The 24,329-nt window shown below is 45.4% G+C and overlaps 2 protein-coding genes across 5 annotated transcripts in view; both read left to right on the plus strand.

The window, feature by feature from the left end:
• LOC110507225 (1-phosphatidylinositol 4,5-bisphosphate phosphodiesterase eta-1-like) overlaps nt 1-17,211 on the plus strand; it is a 147,662-nt gene extending 130,451 nt beyond the window's left edge. For 2 of the 4 annotated variants that reach the window (XM_036964769.1, XM_036964770.1), the window contains 4 exons: nt 10,089-10,168; nt 10,783-10,842; nt 12,094-12,559; nt 13,426-17,211. In XM_036964769.1, the coding sequence (XP_036820664.1) occupies nt 10,089-10,168; nt 10,783-10,842; nt 12,094-12,559; nt 13,426-16,094 (3,275 nt within the window). In that variant the 3' untranslated portion in view covers nt 16,095-17,211. Of the gene's footprint in view, nt 1-10,088; nt 10,169-10,782; nt 10,843-12,093; nt 12,560-13,011; nt 13,040-13,425 lie in introns of all 4 variants that reach the window. The other 2 variants (XM_036964772.1, XM_036964771.1) reach the window with 2 other exon arrangements.
• A 641-nt stretch (nt 17,212-17,852) lies between these two features.
• LOC110508042 (extracellular calcium-sensing receptor-like) lies at nt 17,853-24,288 on the plus strand. Its single transcript, XM_021588488.2, has 10 exons — nt 17,853-18,463; nt 19,286-19,464; nt 19,683-19,786; nt 20,548-20,727; nt 20,936-21,667; nt 21,877-22,086; nt 22,160-22,283; nt 22,411-22,604; nt 22,683-22,964; nt 23,068-24,288. Exons 1-10 carry the CDS (start codon nt 18,219-18,221, stop codon nt 23,488-23,490), a joined length of 2,673 nt encoding a protein of 890 aa, XP_021444163.2. The 5' UTR covers nt 17,853-18,218; the 3' UTR covers nt 23,491-24,288.
• Nucleotides 24,289-24,329: the final 41 nt, after the last annotated feature.

A 24,329-nucleotide genomic window follows, 5' to 3' on the forward strand; every position in this document is an offset into this window, starting at 1 on the left:
TGTATTACCGATTTCTTTGGTGAAGTCCGGGTTTCTGCTCTTTAGGCCAAAGGCAGATGACCTCAGGCCTTGGATATTCCATGATAATATAGTGAAGGCTTTTTGTTCCATAGAGTGTCCAATGTTGTTGGTCGTGGTTTGGCCTCAGGCCAGTAAGTGTGAGCAGAGCCTGCTGAGCATCTGGTACATGCCATTGGCTTCGGCGAGTGTGAGAGTGGGGGTTGGGACTGTTTGCCCGCTCACTACCTGGGCGTATGTGTGGCTTCCATGTTGAGGCCCTCTTTGCGGGGGTGGGGTGCATGGGGTGGGCAGGAGTGGCATAGGTCTGACCTGGGTGGGCCTAAATGGGGTGTGGGCATGGTTGACGTGGGGGGGTGTTGATTGGTTGGGGTGGGGGTGTGGATGTGTCTGGGTGTACTGTGGTCTGGATGTAATTCCTCTTGGCGTGGGTCCTCTATGTGTAGGTCCAGGGGGGGGTCCTGCAGATCTGGGAGGGTGTCTCGCTGGTCTGGATGGGGTGTCTATTGATCTGTTGCTCCTGTGTGAAGTGTTGGGGATACGTTTGAGAGCGATGTCCTTTAGAGTTCGGGCAAAGGTGGGCACTGCTGCCTTGTAGAGGTGGACCTGGTCATAGAGGCTGTTCAAGTCCAGGGTGGAGTGGTGGGCCAGGAAAACGTTTGGTTTTGAGGCACAGTCACGGGAAATACTTGCATTTACCCGCTGTATTGTGGCAGGGTGGAAGTCTTTTCGTGGTAGCAGGGTGGAGATAACCACTTGTGCGTTGGGGAAAGTAGAAGAAGCCTTTTCAATCACTCTCTTCAGTGCTGTGGCCACTCTTTCCTGCAGTGCTCTCAGGTCGTTTGTGCCTGTGTGTATTATTATGTGGCTGGGTGAGCCTAGTTTGGCCTCAGACAGAAGGTCGAGGGCACGCTGGGTGTTTGGACACCAGAGTTTAGACACACTGTGTTTGGGAAAAAGTTTTTTTTCTTCTATATATTTCCCATTTGAGTCCATAAGTAGTACAATCTGTGTCTTGTGTTTGTCCTCAGTGGGTGTGGGGGGGTTGTCAAAAGGGCTATCAGGGTGGCTGACAGGGGGGGTGCTCAGAGGGGGTGAGAGCCTCTGGGCTTGGGGTTCTTCATTTGTCTGTTCTGCTGTGATTTCGACTCTATGGTCAGGGTCTGGTGTGGACTGTTCTGCTGTGGTGTCGACTCTATGTTCAGGGTCTGGTGTGGACTGTTCTGCTGTGGTGTCGAGACTTTTGTTGGGTGCTGAAGTGGGCTGTTCTGCTGGCTTCTCTGTGGGGGTGGCCACCTCTCTAGTGGGTTGTTCTCTGTCACACGCCGTCCCCATCAACTTCTCCTCCATCCCCCTCAACCTCTCCTCCACCAGCAGTCTGATACTCTCCTCTAGTGCTCTGTTCTGCTCCTCTTTCTCCTGTTGTATTTGTCTCACCACTGTCCAAAGTGCAGATATGTCTCTGTCCACCTCCAGCTCTCCGGGTCTGGTTAAGGGGCTGTTGTTGTGCTGGACTGTTGTCTGGGTCTGCGCTGACTGAAGTGTAATCACCTGCTGTTCCAGCTCCACCTGTCTTACCTCCAGCTGGGTGAATTTGTCCTTCATTTCAATGAGGGAGTGGTAATCTGTGCTGGGAGGTTGACTCTCCACTGGGGGTTGCTCATCTGTGGGGTTACATAATGAAGAGGTCTGGTCTGACCCGCTCTGTGTGGGGGTATCATTATCAAGGCAGAGCTTCTCCTGCTGGGCTAATTCTTTGATTAGGTGAAAGTCCAGCTGAAACTGTTTGTGGTTATTCTGTACCATTACTGATCCGGATTTATAGATATTTATATTACTTAACTCAGAGTCCTCGTTATCAAGTATTCTGAGTTTCCACCCCTCGTTAATCCCCCCTCTCGTAACAAAGGGGTAGTGTGCTAATATAGCACTGTGCCATGCCAGGGGATGGTTTGTGTGGAAGATGAGGTTGCTGATGTTCCCATTTTTGTAATAGTCAGCAAAAAGTGTCTCTTGATTTTCCATAAGGAGCTTCTTCTTGTGGTCTTTTCTTGCCTTATCATTCTTTACATGCAAAGGGTACTGTATTTTAATTACCTCTGAACAGCGGGAGGGAGCTTCTAAGGCCTCTCCATTTGGTTGGGGTAGACTGTGTGACTCTCCTGCCATTGTTGGGCTAATGAGCTTTGACACCTCTCACTTGACACGTCAGTGCTAGTTGAAGCTGTATCAAGCTTGGCAGAATTATGTTAGAATTCAGTCCTTATAAAGTAATGTTGTGTATTTTTCTTCTTGGCTTTTGGAAATAAAATATTGTTTCAGACTAAACATTACTCACTCAGTTCCAGGTTGGATGGTGTTTTCAGGTTTCTGTTGTTTTCCAGAGAATTTGCTGTATAGGGTAAAAAATCCTTGGTTGTTGTGAACTTTCCAGGTGATTCCGTAATTCCGTCCAAAATGAGGTTGTGGGTTTTAAGTTTTGATTTGAAGTAGGGGTTATGTTGAAGAGGGTAGAATCCAGTATGTGTTCCTGACAAAAAATCCAAGTTTATCTAACTCCTAACCTATCTTTTTTAAAGAAAATGCTGAAAAATGCAGGAGCTCTGATCCTGACCTTTGCTCTGCCTATCACTCTCTCTCTGCCTCTCCATCTCTCTCTGTCCCCCCTCTCTCTCGCTCTGTCTCTCTGCCTCTCCATCTCTCTCTCTGTCCCTCTCTCTCTCTCTCTCTCTCTCGCTCTCTCTCTATCTCTCTCTCTGCCTCTCCATCTCTCTCTATCTCTCACTCTCTTTCTTTGTCCCTCTCTCTCTCTCTCTCTCTCTCTCTCTCGCTCTCTCTCTCTCTCTCTCTCTCTCTCTCTCTCTCTATCTCTCTTTCTCTCACTCTCACTCTCACTCTCACTCTCTATATCTGTCCCTCTCCCATGCCAATAAAGGGGCTTTATTGGCATGGGAAACATATGCTAACATTGCCAAAGCAAGTGAGGTAGATAATATACAAGAGTGAAATAAACAATGAACAGTAAAAATGACTCACAGACGTTTCAAAAACATTAAACACATTACAAATGTCATATTATGTATATTTCCAGTTTAGTAACGATGTACAAATGGTTAATGTACATAAGGGAAAATAAATAAGCATAAATATGGGTTGTATTTGCAATGGTGTTTGTTCTTCACTGGTTGACCTTTTCTTGTGACAACAGGTCACAAATCTTGCTGCTGTGATGGCACACTGTGGTATTTCACCCAGTAGAAATGGGAGTTTATCAAAATCGGGTTTATTTTCAAATTCTTTGTGGATCTGTGTAATCTGAGGGAAATATGTGTCTCTAATATGGTCATACATTTGGCAGGAGGTTATGAAGTGCAGCTCAGTTTCCACCTTCCACATTTTGTGGGTAGTGTGCACATAGCCTGTCTTCTCTTGAGAGCCAGTTCTGCCTTTGGCAGCCTTTCTCAATAGCAAGGCTATGCTCACTGTACATAGTCAAAGCTTTCTTTAAGTTTGGGTCAGTCACAGTGGTCAGGTATTCTGCCAGTGTGTACTCTCTGTTTAGGGACAAATGGCAGTTTGCTCCGTTTTTTTGTTCATTACACATTGGAAATAATTATCTTTTTGTTTTCTCATGATTTGGTTGGGTCTAATTGTGTTGCTGTGTTGGGGCTCTGTGGGGTGTGTTTGTGTTTGTGAACAGAGCCCCAGGACAAGCTTGCTTAGAGCGCTCTTCTCCAGGTTAATTTCTCTTTAGGTGATGGCTTTGTTCTGGAAGGTTTGGGAATTGCTTCCTTTTAGGGGGTTGTAGAATTGAACGGCTCTTTTCTGGATTTTGATAATTAAAGGGTATCGGCCTAATTCTGCTCTGCATGCATTATTTGCTGTTCTATGTTGTACACTGAGGAAATCTTTGCAGAATTCTGCATGCAGAGTCTCAATTTGGTGTTTGTCTCATTTTGTGAAGTCTTGGTTGGTGAGCGGACCCCAGACCTCACAACCATAAATGGCAATGGGCTCTATAACTGATTCAAGTATTTTTAGCCAGATCCTAATTGGTATGTCAAATTTTATGTTCCTTTTGATGGCATTGAATGCCCTTCTTGTCTTGTCTCTCAGATCGTTCACTGCTTTGTGGAAATTACCTGTGGCGCTGATGTTTAGGCCAAGGTATGTACAGTTTTTTGTTTGCTCTAGGGCAACAGTGTCTAGATGGAATGTGTATTTGTGGTCCTGGCGACTGGACCTTTTTTGGAATTGTTTTGGTCTTACTGAGATTTACAGTCAGGGCCCAGGTCTGGCAGAATCTGTGCAGAATATCTAGGTGCTGCTGTAGGCCCTCCTTGGTTGGTGACAGAAGCACCAGAACATCAGCAAACAGCAGACATTTGACTTCAGATTCTAGTAGGGTGCGACCGAGTGCTGCAGGCTGTTCTAGTGCCCTCGCTAGTTCGTTGATATATATGTTGAAGAGGGTGGGGTTTAAGCTGCATTTGTGTGTTTTTGCCCATTTTAACCTCACACTTATTTGTGTACATGGATTTTATAATGTTCTATGTATTTCCCCCAACACTTTCCATCAATTTGTATAGCAGACCCTTATGCCAATTTGAGTCTAAACTTTTTTTTAAATCAACAAAGCATGAGAATACTTTGCCTTTGTTTTAGTTAGTTTGTTTGTCAGTTAGGGTGTGCAGTGTGAATATGTGATCTGTCACACAGGATAATTTGGTAAAAAGCCAAATTGACATTTTCTCAGTACATTGTTTTCGCTAAGGTAAGGGAAGACCCCATGAAATGGCAACTTATTGCCATTGGGCAAATGTAAGGCAGTTCATCCAAACCATTTGGCAAGTGGAACATGGGAAATGCCAAGTGTCATACACCCAAAATCACAAATATGGCGAGCGCGCTCAACTGAAGATTTTCATATTGAAAATGGTCAAAGTCAAGACCCAAGGGTAAAATGATGAAAATCTCAAAACGTTTTCAAAATTTTAAAACCCCTAAAAAAGTGATTTTTGGACTGTTTTTCTATTTATTTATTTTTTTGGTCAATTATACATATGTAATAACCGTATGCACATACATATGTCTTATTTTATTGTGTTTGTCCATTAGGCCTATGTATTGTCCATTTGCAATATATGTTCATTGGAAGTCGGCTTCTGAACCAAAAAGTCAGTGAACCATGGCCAGATGGCATAACTAATGTCCCAATGCCACACATAAGTATTGAATGTACCAAATCAGGATGTTATGTCCATTTGCCATATATGATCATAGGAAGTCGGCTTCCAAACCCAAAAGTCAGTAAACCATGTCCAAATGGCATAAGAAATGTCCAAATGGCATTTATAATGACCAAACGATAATATATATATCAAATATATCACTAAATTAAGCCCAGAATCAACCTAAAAGTTATATTTGTCATGTTTGATCATAGGAAGCCACAGGAAGTACAAATTTGGTGCATTAAGACAGCAGTGGGACTCAGTCGTTTTTTACAATATATTTTTTTAAATATCCAAAATGACCAGGGGTGCCCCCTATTGGATGGGCACGGGTGGGGGTGCTCCCTACCCAGCCATGGACCCCTTGCACCCCTCTAAAGGCATTAAAACATTTGTTTTTAAATTTGCATCTCTTTGCTTCAGATTACCAAGTAATCTGGCACGGCTGTCCATTTGCGATGTCTTACGATGGGCATTTACTATCACGAATTTGACATGCTCTAATATACTGCAGAAATGCCCAATTGACTGGCCCGTTGAACTCGGGATGGCCGGGCAGTGATAGTGGTTCCTCTCCATCGCTCGTTGGTGTTTATTTCCACCTGTTAATTTGGTGATGGTTTGGTTCCTCACAGTTTAACTTCACTAGGGTAGGGGGCACTATTTTCACTTCTGGATGAAAGTAAACTGCCTGCTACTGAGGCCCAGAGGCTAGGATATGCATATAATTGGTAGATTTGGATAGAAAACACTCTAAAGTTTCCAAAATCCATCCAATTGAATGCCATTACAGTATCCATTGACTTAGGACTCAAATTGCTCTTCCTGTGGCTTCCACTAGATGTCAACAGTCTTTAGAAATTGTTTCAGGCTTGTATTCTGAAAAATGAGGGAGTAGACCACTCTGAATGAGTGGACTCTGCAGTGTCCCAGAGTTTTTTCATGCGGGCGACCGAGAGTGCGCCTTTTCTTGTTTACCTTTTATACTGACAACGTTATTGTCCGGTTGAAATATTATCAATTATTTAGGCTAAAAACAACCTGAGGATTGATTATGAACATCGTTTGAAATGTTTCTACAAAGTTTACGGATACTATTTGGATTTTTCGCCTGCCTGTTGTGACTATGTTTGAGCCTGTGGATTACTGAACAAAACTGAGGTTTTTGGATATAAAAGGGACTTTATCGAACAAAACAAACATTTATTGAGTAAATGGGAGTCTTGTTAGTGCAACCATATGAAGATCATCGAAGGTAAGTGATTAATTTTTTCTCTATTTCTTACTTGTGTAACTCCTCTACTTTGCTGGTACCGGTTTGTAATGATTTGTCTGCTGGGCGATGTTCTCAGATAATCGCATGGTATGCTTTCGCCGTAAAGCGATTTTGAAATCTGACACCGCGGTTGGATTAACCATAATTAAAACTTAACTTCTTGATGCACCCATCCCGTTACCGGGATCATTTTCGTCAACATCAGCTGGATTGCAGAGCGCCAAATTCAAATTAAATTACTAAAAATATTACATTTTCATGAAATCACAAGTGCTGTTAAAACACATAGTCACATTCTAGCTACGGGTCCAGTTCTGACTTTGCTAGGTCTAGCTGAGGCGACCCCAAATCCCAAGTTTCAGCTCGATAGGTCATTCGGAGCCCGAGCAGCGACCTTAATTAGTGCTGAAAATCTACTTTTTCTGGGCGTTGCTACGGGGTCCCTGAATGAGCTATTGTACAGAAAAGTTAGGGTCTGTCTCCATGGGCCGAGGAGGTTTCAATGCACCTAGTCCTGTGATTCTGGGACTTTTCTAAATGTCATTTTTATGACATTCCTAATTAATTGACGTCATTGCAAATGGACGAGGCTGTTGCTGGTTATTTTTTTCCTTACACCACTGCAGCTGGATCTATAAAACATAATAATTCTTTAACCATTACCGAACTGATATTGACTGATTTCTCGTAAACTACGTTAGATAAATGGCTGGTTCTTTTTTTCCTTACAGGTTCATATACTTTGATGTTAAGCGGTCAAATTAGCACTCTATTACTGTTTTTAACCTTTAATCTCAGAAAATGGGCCTTAACTTTTTATGGCTGCAGGGGCAGTATTGAGTAGCTTGGATGCCTTAACTCAAAACGCATTGAGAACTTGATGCCATCTTGTTTCTTGGCATAAAGCCCATTTGGCCAAACCCGTGCTCACCGAGTTTTGTCTTCGAAGATTTTTCCATTTAGGAGAAATTGCCATGTCCGTTTGGTGATGTTTTGTCCATTTTCATTAAGCAACCAGTCGCCATCTGGTGGAATCTTCCGGAACAGTGGAAAAATGACCAAAAATAAATAAATATAACGGAAACCAAATTGTACGAGAGACTTTATTTGATGACTTCCTGGAAGATCCGGAACTGGGGCACAACCTGAGTCCATCGGCGTATTTTAATAACACTTGGGGACGTCTAGTAATGGACCTTACATTTGCAAAATGGAGATCCTCATCAACCATACGGGTAATGCCATCCATGTCCCTTATGTAGGAAATGTACGAGTCTGCTGTTTATGATAATGCAAAGGATTTTCCCAAGGTTGCTGTTGACGCATATCCCACAGTAGTTATTGGGGTAAAAATTTGTCTTCACTTCCATCCATTCACCTACTCTGCGTCTCACAAAGATCATGTGTTTGCACCCATCATCAGACCAAAGTACAGATTTCCACCGGTCTAATGTCCATTGCTTTTGTTTCTTTAACCAAGCAAGTCTCTTCTTATTATTGGTGTCCCTCAGTAGTGGTTTCTTTACAGCGATCCAACCATGAAGGCCTGATTCACACAGTCTCCTCTGAACAGTTGATGTTGTGTCCCGCCCTGACTTTAGTTATCTATGTTTTATGTATTATTTTGGTCAGGTCGGGGTGTGACGAGGGTGGGTACGTGAGTTTTCCCCTGTCTAGGGTTGTTGTATATCTGTGGGGTTTTTCTATGTCTAGGTAATGTAGGTCTATGGTGGCCTGAATTGGTTCCCAATCAGAGGCAGCTGTTTATCATTGTCTCTGATTGGGAATTCTATTTAGGTTGTCATTTTCCATTTTGGTTTTGTGGGTTACTGTCTGTGTAGTTACATGTCAGCACTTGTTGTATTAGCATCAAGTTTGTTTTGTTATTTTGTGTAGTGTTCTTCGTTAATTAAAGAAGATGTATTCATATCATTCTGCGCCTTGGTCTCATCAATACGACAAACGTGACATGTTGAGATGTGTCTGTTACTTGAACTCTGAAGCATTTATTTGGGCTGCAATCTGAGGTGCAGTTAACTCTAATGAACATATCCTCTGCCACAGAGTTAACTCTGAATCAGGTAAGACCCACGTGCAGACTGTGTTGAAGTAATGTTTATTGCAACAACAGGGGCAGGTAAACGACAGGTCAAGGCAGGCAGGGGTCGATATTCCAGAGTAGTTGGGCCAAGGTACAGGACGGTAGGCGGCCTCAGGGTCAGGTCAGGCAGAGGTTGTTAATCCAGAGTCGGGGGAAAGGCACAGGACGGCAGGCAGGCTCTGTCAAGACCGGTAAGGGTCAAAACCAATAGAGAGACTTGGGAAAGCAGGCGCTGAGACAAAACGCTGGTTGACTTGAACAAACAAGACGAGCTGGCACAGACAGACAGAAAACACAGATAGAAATACCCAGGGGATAAGTGGGCAAGATGGGTGACCCCCTGAAACAGATCAGGGCATGACACTCTGGGTCTTCCTTTCCTGTGGCAGTTTCATCATAGTGCATGAGAGCCAGTTTCATCATAGTGCTTGATGGTTTTTGCGACTGGACTTGAAGAAACTTTTGAAGTTCTTGACATTTTCAGAATTGACTAACCTTCATGGCTTAAAGTAATGATGGACTGTCATTAGGAGGGGGTGGAGTCTGTTGGGAAGGGATGGAGTCTGTTGGGAAGGGGTGGAGTCTGTTGTGTTGGTGGGTCTTGTGTTGTCTGTCCTCTGTTGGGTTGGTGTTGAGGTTGTGGTCCGGGTCTGAGTTTGGCCGTTCTGTTGGCTTCTCTGGGGGAGTGTCCTGCTCTCTGTCACACCTCAGCTTTCTCACCTCCTCCTTCAGTGCCATGTGTGCCTCTTTAAGTTCTCTCACCTCAGCCTGTAGAGCAGCCAGCAACTCAGACAGCCGTCCATCTCCACCCTCTGATGGGGGGGTTGTTATGTCTGTATTGTGTGGACTAGCTCTCTGAGCTCCCCCATGTCACTCTCCAGCTCTGTGAATGTATCCCTCAGTGTTGGAGGAGCAGTGCAGTTGTGGGACCTGGGAGTGTTCAGTGCTGGGGGTGACTATCTTTGTCTGCAGGACATTTTGAAGAGGTGTGATCAGACTCACTCAGGATGGGGGAGTCGTCACAGAGAGAGAACCTTTCCTGCTGTGCTCTCTCTCTCTTTGACACCGTAAAAGTCCTACTGGAACTGCATGAGGAAGCCCTGCACCATTACTGTCCCAGACTTGTACATGTTGACAGAGGTTGTTTCAATTTCCTCAATGTCTACTATTCTGAGTTTCCACCCTGGGACAATACCCTCTCTCTTGACATAGGGGTAGTGTGCCAGGGGATGGTCTGTGTTAATATAGCACTGTGTCATGCCAGGGGATTGTCTGTGTAGAAAGTGAAGTTGCTTACGTTCCCCTCTTTGTTGCAGTCAGCAAATAGTGTCTCTAGGTTGTCCTTAAGGAGCTTATCTTGTACTTATTCCATGCAGTGTTATTTTTAATATACATGGGGTATTGTAATGACCTCTCCACAACGATAACTCTCTGTCTCTCTCCCTTTCTCTCTCTTCAGGTTATAGACATGTGTACTTGGAGGGGTTGACTGAGGCGTCAATCTTTATCCACGTATCAGTTCATGACATCTATGGGAAGGTAGGTACAGTACATTGCAGTGAGATAACCCTTCTATGGTAAGATAGGTACAGTCTGAGACATTCCTGGTATCCCTGGTCCTCTTCTCCACATGTCACCACTGACCCTAGCCAGGGTACCAGTCTGTTTCTGGTCTCTTTAATATAGCCTGGGTACCAGTCTGTTTCTGGTATCTTGCCATGTCCTTATGGAACTGCAAAACATGATTTGCTTGACAATGCCTATGGAGCAGGCAAACGCACAAACAGATTTGGGACCAGGCTTGTGAGATCAGATCTGTGTACCAGGCTAGTGAGATCAGATCTGGGTACCAGGCTAGTGAGATCAGATCTGGGTACCAGGCTAGTGAGATCAGATCTGGGTACCAGGCTAGTGAGATCAGATCTGGGTACCAGGCTAGTGAGATCAGATCTGGGTACCAGGCTAGTGAGATCAGATCTGGGTACCAGGCTAGTGAGATCAGATCTGGGTACCAGGCTAGTGCTACTCTGACCCTATAGAAAGTAAGTGGTCTGAAGGGGGAAAAATCAGTTTTAGCTTTTACATATACATATTTATTACACTTAGTTGTCAGCTATATAATTCTCCTAAGCTGATACCTTCTTCCTTTCCAGTGGAATCCACTAGTCCTGAACCCCAGCTTTACCATAATGCACTTTCTAGGAGCCCACAAGGTATCCTGGGTAGACTATGTATGCTGCATGGCATCTGCACGACTGTCAACTGTTTCCACTGTGTGTGGTGGAGTGCCAATGGTTTCAGATGTATTTCTGTGTGTATGCTACTGTATATCTAAGATTGGTATATTGGGTGTATTGTGGATGTGTTTTCTTGTTAGGTGATTTTCTATGCATTTTATCAGTCATTATCGGGTTCATAAAATCAGAGCTCATGGCATTACTAACTACACAGATAATGGTAAAAAGGGACTATGTGCAAGGATTGTGAGTGAGAGAATGAGATGGTTGTTTGTCTGTGGTTAGTAGTTACCGTTATGCTATAGTGCCATCTAAAGGCATGTCTTTGGCCACGGGAGAATCTCAATTGCATTGCCTTGATTCCCCATGTCCGCTCTCCTCGACCTCCTTCTCGAGACCTATTGGATGAGAAGGTTAGACGGGACGGACCTCTGACCTCATCCAATGGGTTTTGAGAAGGAGACGAGGAGAGACGATGCAAGGAATCAAGGAAATGCAAATTGAGATTCTCCCCATGATGAACCTGAGTGGGAGTGGCAATGACAGCTCAGCACTTAATCTGAATTCATGTAAAGAAGTGTTGATTTGCTGAAAATATTTTGTTTTGTGTAGAGTGAAGTGTGTTAATGTTTTCAGTCTATATTGTTTCTCAGGCATGTTTGCATTGTGGTGGGAATACTGTGATGTGATTGAAAAGCATGACATCTTATCTAACCTTCCTCACGCCATGCAATTCATATTTTCATGTAAAATACTAAACACTTTCTCTCTCTCACCCCTCTCTCTTCATTCTTCTTCTCTCTCCCCTTCCTCTCTCTTCATTCTTCTTCTCTCTCCCCTCCCTCTCTCTTCATTCTTCTTCTCTCTCCCCTCCCTCTCTCTTCATTCTTCTTCTCTCTCCCTCCCTCTCTCTTCATTCTTCTTCTCTCTCCCCTCCCTCTCTCTTCATTCTTCTTCTCTCTCCCCTCCCTCTCTTCATTCTTCTTCTCTCTCCCCTCCCTCTCTCTTCATTCTTCTTCTCTCTCCCCTCCCTCTCTCTTCATTCTTCTTCTCTCTCTCACCCCTCTCTCTTCATTCTTCTTCTCTCTCCCCTCCCTCTCTCTTCATTCTTCTTCTCTCTCCCCTCCCTCTCTCTTCATTCTTCTTCTTTCTCCCCTCCCTCTCTCGTCATTCTTCTTCTCTCTCCCCTCCCTCTCTCTTCATTCTTCTTCTCTCTCCACCCATCAGGGTCGTCAGCTAGGAGGCATCAGGGGCTTATTTAACAGGCCCTCTAAGTTTTCAGTAGACACCAGCTGTGGTTCGGCCCTCAGGAAACGCTCCATCAGTGACCACCTCCTCCGACGCACCGCCAGCGCCCCCGCCAACCGTCGCAAGAAAACCAAGATGAAGCTCGCTGAGTCCTCTACCTCCATATCAGACCGCAAGGCCTCCATATCAGACCGCAAGGCCTCCATATCAGACGGCAAGGCCTCCATATCGGACCGCAAGGACAGAGTGTGGGCCGGGGCAGGGGCTGGGGGGGAGGGGTCCCAGAACAGGGAAAGGGACAGGGAGGGGGTAATGGTGGAGAGACGCCCAACACCCCTCACCCACAGGCCCATCTCCATGCCCCTGGAGGGGCTACTGCAGGGACAGCTCTCCCTCTGCTCCCCCGACCAGGAGCAGACTGACCTGGGTGCAGACACACACATCGGTGGGTAGACCTTCTCAGTAGACCTCACACACTCTTACATCAACCATAACAATTAACGGTATGCCATGTAACAAGCAATATGTTATAATAGATATCTAACATGTAAGAAGAAACCAACGCAAGAAACCAACCGACAGTGTAACAGCATCATGTTGCCTATTTCTCAGCGCAATACATGACCATAGGCTTACCTGTAAAGGCAGAGCAACTGACTTTGTTTGCTATATGTGTGACATGATGCTCAGAGTTGTTGTCCTGCGCTCTCAGTGAAACAGTGCTATGGGTCTTATATGAAATGTAATCCCTTTGCTTGTTTCTAACTCATCATTTTCTAAAATATAGAAATAAAAATGTGTTTTCATGTGAATTGACAAATCCAGGCACTCTATTCTTCCTCACTACTTTAACTTGCCTTTTCTGTTCCTTCTTCACTCTGTGGTGCTTCTCTGTAGTAGAGAACTGACTAGGATATCCCGCCAGGTAAACCAAAACACCTCCTAAGGTTGCCTCATCCTAAAACATCCCAGTATTACATCATGCCACTGATGTAACTTTGTAAAAATTTCTAAATGTACATTTTCCTTTAAAAAAATGTTTTTTTTTAAATTGATCCCTTTTGACCATCTGTTTTACGAAATGTGAAGTTCCCCCTAAAAAATGGATGTTCCTTCTGTTACCTGCACAGCCTCATTCTCCAACACCCCTCTCACAGTCGTATTTGGTGGTACATTCCATTCGTCTCTGTGTTTGCTATTGGCTCGTATTGGACGGAATGTGTCGGTTGGTTGTTGGTTGACTTGGTGTTCTACGTACGGCTGTGATATGTTTGAACCTTTTCTGACTGTCTAACTTGTCTGTTTCCACAGGAACGTCCCCCTTTAACCAGCCCGGGTCCCACTCTGTGGAACTCGTCGTCGAATCATCCGCCTCCCTTGAGCACAAAGTGTTCACCCCTTCCATCAATCACAACAACGCACAGGATAACACCACCGAGTCTGACCAATCAGATGACACCTCCTACCTGGTCATTGGCCGAGGAGGAGGAACTGTAGATGGTGACTCCAAAAACCAAACACAAGACAGAGTCAACCCACCCAGCAAAGCTGAGGGCGTTTCTTCTCGCCAAAGGACGTTGTGTCACCTCAGCAGCTCAACAGAGACAGAGAGCAACTGTTTACACGTACCAAGTGAGAGCAGACCAGAGACAACATTACTTAGTACAACAAACACAGCAACTTCCTCCTCTCCTTCCTCTGAGCTCTCCATCTCACTACTGAATGTGGACCGGTCCGATCTGCAGAGCCCCGTCCACCTACAGGACAGCATCATCTCACATCTCATTGACGCCGTATCCCTCGGCAACGATACCACCAACGGGTCTATTTCCGCTCTGATTGGTCAGTTTGACCTCACCGGCGACCAGAATGATTTCACAATGAACTCTGACCCCCACACCCTCAGTGTCATGTCCTGTCTGTCCGATCCTGCTGTCTGGGACTCCAGCACACCCGATAAGGTTACCATAGACTATACCACCCGATATAAAGACCCACACACCATCTCCTCCCCCCGCAAGGCAATGAACGGACCTATCACTCCTCAAAAAGCAAGCCAGACCCCTAACCACGCGAACCAGAATCTACTCTCACCCCACCCCAAAACCTCCCACACAGACCCCAATGCGCCCCTTCTCTTCTCCAGTCCTGAGACCACGGAGCTGGAGGAGGTCTATACCATCCTGGATGAGGAGGTATTGTCTCCAGTCTCTGTCTACAACCTGAAGAAGCAGACCATCGGCAACATCCAGGCTGACTCTGAGGAGAACACACCCATGGGAAGCCTGGAGCCTTCCCCAGCCAAGGTGCCTCCTTTCCTAGGGGTAGAAGGCAATGGCAGCTGGGTGGGCTCACGGAGGGGTGTGGTGGAGGAGAAAGGAGAGGGCTACGGGGGTGAGTGTGATCCTAAAAGGTTGGGGTCAGTGGGAGAGTGGGGGTTGTCGTGGGGTTACACGTGCCTGTCCAACAACAGTACAGTGTCTGACCAATTCCTGTTGTGCCATGACACGGAAGGAAGTAGTCTGATGGAGGTGGAAATTAACGTGGACGAGGATCCACTGGAGATGACCCTGACATTACCGAGACACAACCATACCTGGGTCGCTACCAGCCCAACCAAATGCTACGCTGCTCCTCAACTCCAGCACTCCCAATGTTCTTCACCCGTCAAACAGCCCTCACACCAGCCCTCCCCTCGCCAAGCCCCATTGACAACCCCTCAAACTCAGCCCTCCTCCTGCAAAGGGCCCCCCAACCCCAGCCCCCTCCTCCTGAACAGCCATCCTTCCACTCATAGCAGACACATTACCAGAGCCTTCACCCAGCAGCACAGTTACAGTGGTCCCACCCAGCCCCAGACCAGGAGCTACCAGGGTGGGACAGGGGAAGGACAGGGTCAGGGAGAAGCGTCAACCTGCTTCCAGAATGGGTTCTCCTCCTCAGAGTGTATGTCTGTTCTTTCTGGTCCAAGGTCTGTTAGCCTCCCCAGAGACAGAGGCCTGTACTCCCCCAGCTCAGACTGTAGTGTGGATTCCAGTCAGCGAGACTACGACTGCTTCAGACACTCTACTGCCTCGGCCTCCCACTACACCCAGCCCCAACCCCATCCCAAAACAGACACCCAGCTCCAACCCCTGACCCAAACCCAACCCCAATCAGACACCCAGCCCAAGCCACAAACTCAGCTCCAACCCCAATCTGGTCGCCCATCACTGCCCCTTTTGGGCTCCACCCTCACCCCTCCTCTACCTATCCTCAGACCATCCACAGCCCCCAGCCCCTGCAAGTCCAAGTCTCTGGGTGACCTGACATCAGAGGACATCTCCTGCAACTTCCACAGCAAGTACAACATCATCAGCCGCAGCTTTATCACCCCCTGTATGAGGGAGCGGAGGAGGATGAGGGGCCTGGGAGGTCTGTCCCAACGACTGCAGTCTGCAGACCCCCTCACCGAGCAGTTACGCAAACTAGTCACCCTAGAGGGGGATGACAGAGACGGGGACAGACCCCAGGCACCCCAGCTTACCCAGTTACCTCAGTTACAGATACCCCCCAAACCCTTCATACCCCCATCCTGCCCCTCCTCAAACTTTGTCCCTGACACCCAGGAGGACTCCCCGCCCCTCCTCTCTCGCCGTCTCTCCTCTCGGAGCCAGAGCCGTGTGCGTCACATCAACAATCGTGCTCGAGAGAGGCAGCGGGAGGCTCTAAAGCCCCGGGACATGAGCGCCCCCTCCAGCGTGGGAGGGGTAGTGCTGCGTACTAAAGTAGCAGCATGTCAGAACCCCCCAGCTAACAGACACTCCACAGGCTCTTACATAGCGGGCTACCTGGACCAGCTGGAGGAAAGGGGGCTGCCTGAGGGGGGGTGCACCACACTGGGGTACGGATACGGAGATCATTATCATGATGACTCTCTGCTGCCCACAGACTCCTGTATACAATCAGAACCGGAGGTCTACTTCCTGCTCAGACTCTGAACCCACTTCCTGGTTATCACCTACATAGAATGATGTATAATGTACTTCCAAAACGCAGCAAATCAGCTTCCTGCTTAGGACCAAGGAAAAAAACATATATCATGGTTGGGCTGTCCAATAATACTTTCAGATATAAAGTCAAGTACCTGATTGGGTCTGACAGTCTTGTTTTTTTATTCTTCTTCATGTCCTGATCAGAATGTTCTTTAAATGTAGTTTGAACAGACTGTTAAACTACTTCCTACTTTGATTGTACCCATTTCCTGTCCTGTCTGTTCTTGTAATTCTACTTCCTGTTCAAGCTAACGCCATCTACTATAAAGCAGAAAATAAGGAAACTTTACAAATGTGTTTAACTCTGAAGGGAAGTGTTGTCTTGGTCTTTGTACGTTTTAAATGTGTATTAGTATTATCAGAGGCCCACAGACATCAATGCAATGTCTATTTCACGTTAGTTCAACATTAAAATGACGTGGAGACAATGTTGATTCAACCAGTGTGTGCCCAGTGGGGGACCACTTTTAAGGGATGGGATCTGTTGCATCAAAGATCTTCCTCAAGTGTCCCTTCTCCTCTGATTGTCCTCTGTGTGCTGGTGTTGTTGGTACATATTCTGCTGTAGATTCGTTTTTAATTTAAGGTGTTGTCATTTAGTTGTTCTGTTTTCTGCATGTTAAATGTCCAGCATGACTATGCATCGATCTGTAGACATCACAGTGCACTACTATCTTTTCACAGAATAAGTAATAGTGGGATTGGATGAAATACTCGGACTTCTTGCTTGCTCTGACTTCTCGCTTTCTAATGTTTTAAAAATTATCACATATGTGAAACTTTTTGAGTTTACATGCTTGAATTTTTTTTTTTACAATTAATTTAATACAGACTGCAAAAAAAAAAGGGTGAAAATTGGGAGCTGGTTATTAAAAAAACGAGATGTTTACAAGAACTGAAACACACAGTGGAATAGGTTGATAAGGGTGTTTCGACTAGACCAAGTTGCATGTTTTTATTCTTCTTTTCACTGTTAAACCCATCCTTCTTTCTTTGTATGGTCACTCGGAACATTACTGTGAGCATTTTCCTACTGATGTAATAAAATTCATAAAAAATGTGACTTGAACGTCTGAATGTCTGTCTGTTTGATTACTGGTCTTCTATCTTGATGTTTGTTTTTGGTGTCTTTTCTTCTCTCTATTTTCCACCATCTTTCTCTCCATTTCTCTCTCTATTTACCACCCTATTTCTCTCACCGACACACTCTCTAATTGTATTCTGTGCTTATCGGTGTTGTAGCCACCGGGGTATACAACTACTCTTGCCATGGCATGTACACACACACACACGCACACGCACACACACACAGTTCCCCTCCCTGCCTGTGTTTTTTGTATCTTGCTGTGTGTGGATAATGGGATGTAATTGCTTGTGAAATGAGCAGTAAGGAAGATGAGAGAGAGAGAGAGCACCTGTGGCCATCTAAATCCTCAAACTATTATTTGGAGATTAAGTCACACTAGCCCTTCAGTCCTGGTCCTTGTACCTCCGTCACCCCCCTTCCTCACCCCACCATAATTCCATGATTGGTGCAGCACAAAACTAAAAACATATTTTTCAAAATTAAAAGTACCCCTGTCACCCTTGTCTCTAATTGTTTTGTGCTATCCCTAACAGCAACACTCAGGAGGCCTGTGATTTAGGGTCTCAGTGTGTCATCTTGTTTACTCTGTGTCTTCTCTATGATCTCTGGTCATTATAAATACACTCCCTTATCCTCCACTGGGCCAGATCAGAGGAGGCTGCTGCCAGACCAAGAGACTGATAGAGACTGGTCGACTACCCAAGCTTGTCTTCACCTGACGAAGAACCACTGAGGCTGATCTGTGCTACATAAAACATCTGGGAGCAAAGTCCATTAACTTTCCCCCACCAGGCTGGATGTAAAGACTGGGAGAATTTCTGATCATAATCTTTACACTCTTTTTGACTCATCTGTATGTTTCATCATTACAACTGTGGTGTAGTTTTTCATGTTTTATTCAGTATTTAGAAATTACATTGGGACAGGTTTTGGTCTGGTCTGGTCAACTGCCTTCCTGTCTGTGTGTCCAGAGGAGCTCCCCCATGTCCCCCTGGTTCACCTGGCTGACACCGGCCATTCCCCTGCTACTGCCCTGGCTGGTCAGGGATGGGTCAGGGATGGGTCAGGCAACTGTGTGTTCACGGTGGGATCGTTCGGTTGGTCTGGATGACCGTGGTCTCTTCCAGGAAGGTGAAGTCGTGATCGGTGGTCTCATCCCCTTCCATAACCTCCCTCCTGCTCCAGACCTGAGCTTCAGCCAACCCCCTGACCTGCAGGCCTGTGTCAAGTAAGTTATTTCATTTATTTCTGTTCTCTAACTTTTTTATCACACTTTTCTTGCGTCTTTCTTTTCAAAGCTTGTTGAAATGAGATTTTAATCCTTGTTTATTCTTTTGATGTAAGTCATTTTCTTTCATTTTGGAACAGCATTTTATTTTTAGCAGGACACTTTTCTTTCTTTATTTTCCTAGCCTTATTTTTGTTTCATGTCAGACTTGATCTAAACGTTGTTCTCTTCAGAAGACTGGAAAATGGACCATTGGACTTTTTAAAACTTTTTACACAGAATCTTAATCAATTAAAATTGAAATGCTAAATGTTTTGCTGTTGACACAGAATCATAATCAATTAAAATTGAAATGCTAAATGTTTTGCTGTTGACACAGAATCATAATCACTTCAAAATGAATTGCAAAATTGTTTTTACAGACAATTTCAAATCTGATGTTAACAAATTGTCTGCAAAACAATTTCAATCTTTGTTTTTGTCCAACTTCTCTCTTCAATTCTAATGTGTGTCATCTCAGAGAGAGAGACTGTATTTGCTGTAGCACGGTGCTCTATTTCTCTGAGTACAATGAGGCACGGCATATTTCTTGTAAATGCAAACACCTAAATAATATTGCTGTCACAGATTGGGGTATTTTTCCATCGTGTTCAGCATGAAATATATTTTTGTTGTGTTGTTTTATGTTGAATGTTGTTTCTCCTCACAATAAATGACATGAATCTGATTACAGGCTTACATCATCCTCAATTACACATGATGAATGTTTCTCTGTCATTCTCGCTCTCTCTCCTGTCTCATGTTTCACATCCCTGCTCTCAGTTTCCAAGAGGAACCATTGCAATGGGCACATGCGCTGGTGTTTGCGGTGGACGAGATTAACCGCAACCCCTTCCTGCTGCCGGGGGTTCAGCTGGGCTACCGTATCCTGGACAGCTGTAATCAGCACCCCTGGAGCCTGCGAGGGGCACTGTCCCTGTTGTCAGGGGGGAACATCAGATGTGAAACTACAGAGATTTCTAACCTCAAATGTGATTTTAACCACTAACCTCAACCTCATCTTTACCTAAAATTAAAACGTAATGAAATGTATTTGCCAAATAGCCACTAATATTGTGGATATCCTACACTAAATTAATAACAAATACTGTAGTTCATGTACTTGGTATCATGTGGTTCTGATTAAACATCCATGTTATGGGTATTCTGTCCTGTCCAGCACGGCCATCTAGTGACTGCCCTGTTCCTCTGGTCATTGGTGATGCATCGTCCACTCAGACCATCATCCTGTCCAGGACCCTGGGGCCTCTCTCTGTGCCTGTGGTCAGTCTCTCTCCACACAACCAGGAAGTGCAATGGCTAAAATTGCCATAATACTTTAATTCATCATATTTCAGATAGTCTAGTATTTACTGAGATATTTTTTGAGAGTATTTGGTACCTCATAAATTTTTTTTGGATGTGATTGTGTCCTTAGTCTCTCTCTCAACAACCAGGTTATATACTGAGTGGACAAAACTTTAGGAACACCTGCTCTTATATGACATAGACTGACCCAGTGAATCCAAGTGAAAGATAAGATCCTTTATTGATGTTACTTGTTAAATTCACTTCAGTCAGTAAAGATGAAGGGGAGGAGACAAGTTAAAGGATTTAAAATATTTTTTTTAAGCCTTGAGAAAATTGAGACATGGATTGTGTATATTGGCCATTCAGAGGGTGAATGTGCAAGACAAAAGATTGTGAACGTGGTATGGTAGTAGGTGCCAGGCACACAGGTTTGTGTCAAGAACTGCAATGCCGTGTGTTCCAAGAATGATTCACCACATCCAGCCAACTTGAAACAACTGTGGGAAGCATTGGAGTCAACATGGACCAGCATCCCTATGGAACTCTTTCGACACTTGTAGAGTCCATGCCCCAACGAATTGAGGCTGTTTTGAGGGAAAATGGGGGTGCAACTCAATGTGTCCTTAATGTTTTGTACACTCAGCTAGAAAGATTGTGATAATGCTTTAATGACTTATAATTCATCTGGTCTGGTATTTAGTGAGAAATGATTGATTCAATGGCGTTGTCCTCAGATCAGTTACCAGGCCAGCTGTGGCTGTCTCAGTGACAAACAGGAGTTCCCTAACTTCTTCAGGACTATCCCCAGTGATGTCTACCAGGCCCTCACCATGGCCCGGCTCACCTGGCTCTTGGGATGGACCTGGGTCGGGGCTATTGCTGTAGACAACGACTACGGTCGTCTGGCCATACAGGTGTTTCTTTATTTTACTTCAAATTTTGTTTGCGACTTTATAAATTCTTCCTCAGTTTACAGAAAAAGAACTGCAGAATTTAATTTATATCACAAAACAATTGTATAGAAAACTGTAATTTGTTCATTTACATTATGTCGAACACTGGATACTTAAAAAAAATATTTTCATCAACTTAGTATCAGTATTGTGACAATTTGATCCCCAGGTGTTTGAGGAGGAGATTCGGGGGACGGGGGTGTGCCTGGCGTTCTTTGAGACCCTCAACCGGGCAAACCTGGTGAGGGATGTGAAGCGAGCAGCAGACACGGTCCAGGCCTCGACAGCGCGGGTGATCCTGGTCTTCCTCTGGTACACTGACATGGGGGCGTTACTACTGGAGCTGGGGAGGAGAAACGTGACGGACAGGCAGTTTCTGGCCAGTGAGGCATGGAGCACCAGCGGACAACTCCTACGAAACCCCGCCCTCTTTAACGTCGCTCAGGGCGTCGTGGGTGTGGCTATCCGCAGTGCACCTATTCCTGGCTTTGAGGCCCACCTTCGAAGTCTCAACCCCTCTCGTCGTCCCGGAGATGTCCTGTTGAAGGAACTCTGGGAAACGGTGTTTGGGTGTAGCCCTGGAGCAGCACATGGACACGGCACGTCTCTGCTCCCCTCTCCCCTTCCTCCAACCCCCTCTGTGTCACTACCACACACCCCTCCTCCCACCTCCAGTTCCCCTCATCCACGCCTGGCCTCCTGCAGTGGGGCAGAGACTCTGGAGGGGATACAGAGCCCCTTCACAGACACCTCCCAGCTGAGAATAACCTATAACGTGTACCTGGCTGTGTATTCTGCAGCCCACGCCCTCCACAGCCTGCTGTCCTGCCCCCAGAGAGACAGCCCTACCTGGGGCAGCAGCTTCACCTGCTCCCTTCCTTACAACATCAGCCCAGCGGAGGTACTCTCATCTATTGCCGTGTTAATTAGAGATGATTTGCAAACACTTAAATAAATCAGGGGGGAATTGGTCATGGCAATGTAATATTTTTTGTAATTTAATATCAATAAATATTCATGTTCACTTAGCAGTCACTATGGGGATATGTTTTGAGTTATTACATCATATTAACAGTGTAATGGTCATGTTTGTGTCTCCACTCCTCCAAGCTGTTGCAGCACCTGAACCAGGTTAACTTCACCACTCCACTTGGGGAGCCGTTCTACTTCCGGGGCGCGGACGTCCCTGCTGTGTACGACCTTGTGAACTGGCAGGCCACGCCCCAGGGGTTGCTCAAACTTGTCACAATTGGCCGTGTAGACGGGTCTAATCTCCTCATCAACCAATCAGCCATCCAGTGGAACACAGGATCTAATATGGTAAGAAAGACCATTTTTAAAACATGAAGTGAATGGTTTTGTTCAAATGAAATTATTTACATGGCATGTACAGGTGCCTGTGTCAGTGTGCAGTGACAGCTGTCCCCCAGGCACCCGTGTAGCCAGGAAGAAGGGGGAGCCTGTCTGCTGCTTCGACTGCATATCCTGTGCTGAGGGAGAGGTCAGCAACACAACAGGTCAGTCTACTGAATATCATCAGTCTTCTCACATCACTAAGGTGGGTGGTTATTCCCACAGTCTGTTGTGTGTTAATGCTTACTTAAGACTTATTAGACTGAATAATTAATGATGCTTTTCTCCCAGGCTCTTTGCAATGTGACCGGTGTCCTCTGGAGTTCTGGTCCAACAGCCATCGGACCGCCTGCATCCCTCGTCAGCTCGAGTTCCTCTCCTTCAATGACGTGATGGGCGTCACCCTGACCACTGTTGCCGTGTGCGGCGCTGTGGCAACAGTGGCTGTGTTTATGTTCTTTGTGTACCACCGCCACACCCCTCTGGTAAGAGTTTTAATAAAGTGTTGAATGGGATCAAATTGAGAATTCTTATATGGTACCATGTGTGTGTAACCCTTCCAGGTGCGGGCCAACAACTCGGAGCTGAGCTTCCTGCTTCTCCTGTCACTCAAGCTCTGCTTCCTGTGTTCATTGGTGTTCATTGGCCGTCCCTCTGTGTGGGCGTGTCGGATCCGCCAGGCAGCATTTGGGGTCATCTTCGTGCTCTGCCTCTCCTGCCTCCTGGTCAAGACCATCGTGGTTCTGGCTGCGTTCCGCTCAGCCAGGCCCGGTGCAGGGCAGCTGATGAGGTGTTTTGGACCCGTTCAGCAGAGAGGGAGTGTCTTCCTCTTTACCAGTGTTCAGGTGAGCACTTTAACATTAAAATAACTTCAAAGTCACCCAACTGAATTAATCAGTCATCTATAAGATATTTAAATTGTGTTTGTAATTGTGTTTGTAAACGCAGGTGATCATCTGTGCCGTGTGGCTGTCCACGAGCCCTCCCCTGCCTTACCGTGACCTAGGCCTCAAGGGGTCAAAGGTCATCCTGGAGTGTGAGGTTGGCTCTGTGGTCGGCTTCTCTCTGGTGCTGGGCTACATTGGCCTGCTGGCCTCCCTCTGTCTCCTCTTAGCCTTCCTGGCCAGGAAACTCCCAGACAACTTCAACGAGGCCAAGCTCATCACCTTCAGCATGCTGATCTTCTGTGCTGTGTGGATTTCATTTGTCCCTGCCTACATCAGCTCTCCTGGGAAGTACGCAGACGCTGTGGAGATATTCGCCATCTTAGCTTCCAGCTTTGGGTTACTGCTATGCATCTTCGCTCCGAAGTGTTACATCATCCTCCTGAGACCAGAGAGAAACACCAAGAAACACATGATGTCCAAATAGAAACCACCAAGAAAGACATGATGTCCAATTAGAAACCACCAAGAAAAACATGATGTCCAATTAGAAACCAGCAGGAAACACATGATGTCCAAATAGGAACCACCAAGAAACACATGATGTCCAATTAGAAACCAGCAGGAAACACATGTCCAATTAGAAACCACCAAGAAAGACATGATGTCAAATTAGAAACCACCAAGAAACACATGATGTCCAATTAGAAACCACCAAGAAATACCTGATGTCCAATTAGAAACCACCAAGAAACACATGATGTCCAAATATAGTCTTCAATGTGTTTAGTTAATCACACCATCTCACTGTTGTTTTGTATGGTAAAACCTTAACAAGGAATTACATGATACATTGTATAATACTTACCGGCAAGTTACATATTTACCAGTCAATACCTAAAGTTGATGGACACAAATGAACAGGACTTTTCTACCCTGCTGGGAGTGTATGTTTCTAATGATTCAAAAGTGAGTCAGCAGTGACTCATAGTTGAGTCAAGTGAATCAATAGTTAGTCAACAGTGAATCAACACTTAGTAAGTCTTCCTCTGAATCACAATATGACTCTTCTTTTCATTAGATTTTAATGACATCCATTTCTCCCCTGAATGTCAGTTCTGAAAACAAATCAGTTCAATTAGATATGGTTAATGAAAAATGTTGTTTTCTCCTTTCACATTTTATGAGGTGTGTAATTCTCTATTCCAATATGACACAGTTTCCTGAAATTTTAATAAAATATATCGCTAAATTTCAACTGTTCAATAAAAACACATTCAAGCAACTCCTTTCAGGTCAAACTGTTTTATTAAATGAAAATGTGCA

This window comes from Oncorhynchus mykiss, chromosome 27, assembly GCF_013265735.2.
Source record: "Oncorhynchus mykiss isolate Arlee chromosome 27, USDA_OmykA_1.1, whole genome shotgun sequence".
Taxonomy (NCBI): domain Eukaryota; kingdom Metazoa; phylum Chordata; class Actinopteri; order Salmoniformes; family Salmonidae; genus Oncorhynchus; species Oncorhynchus mykiss.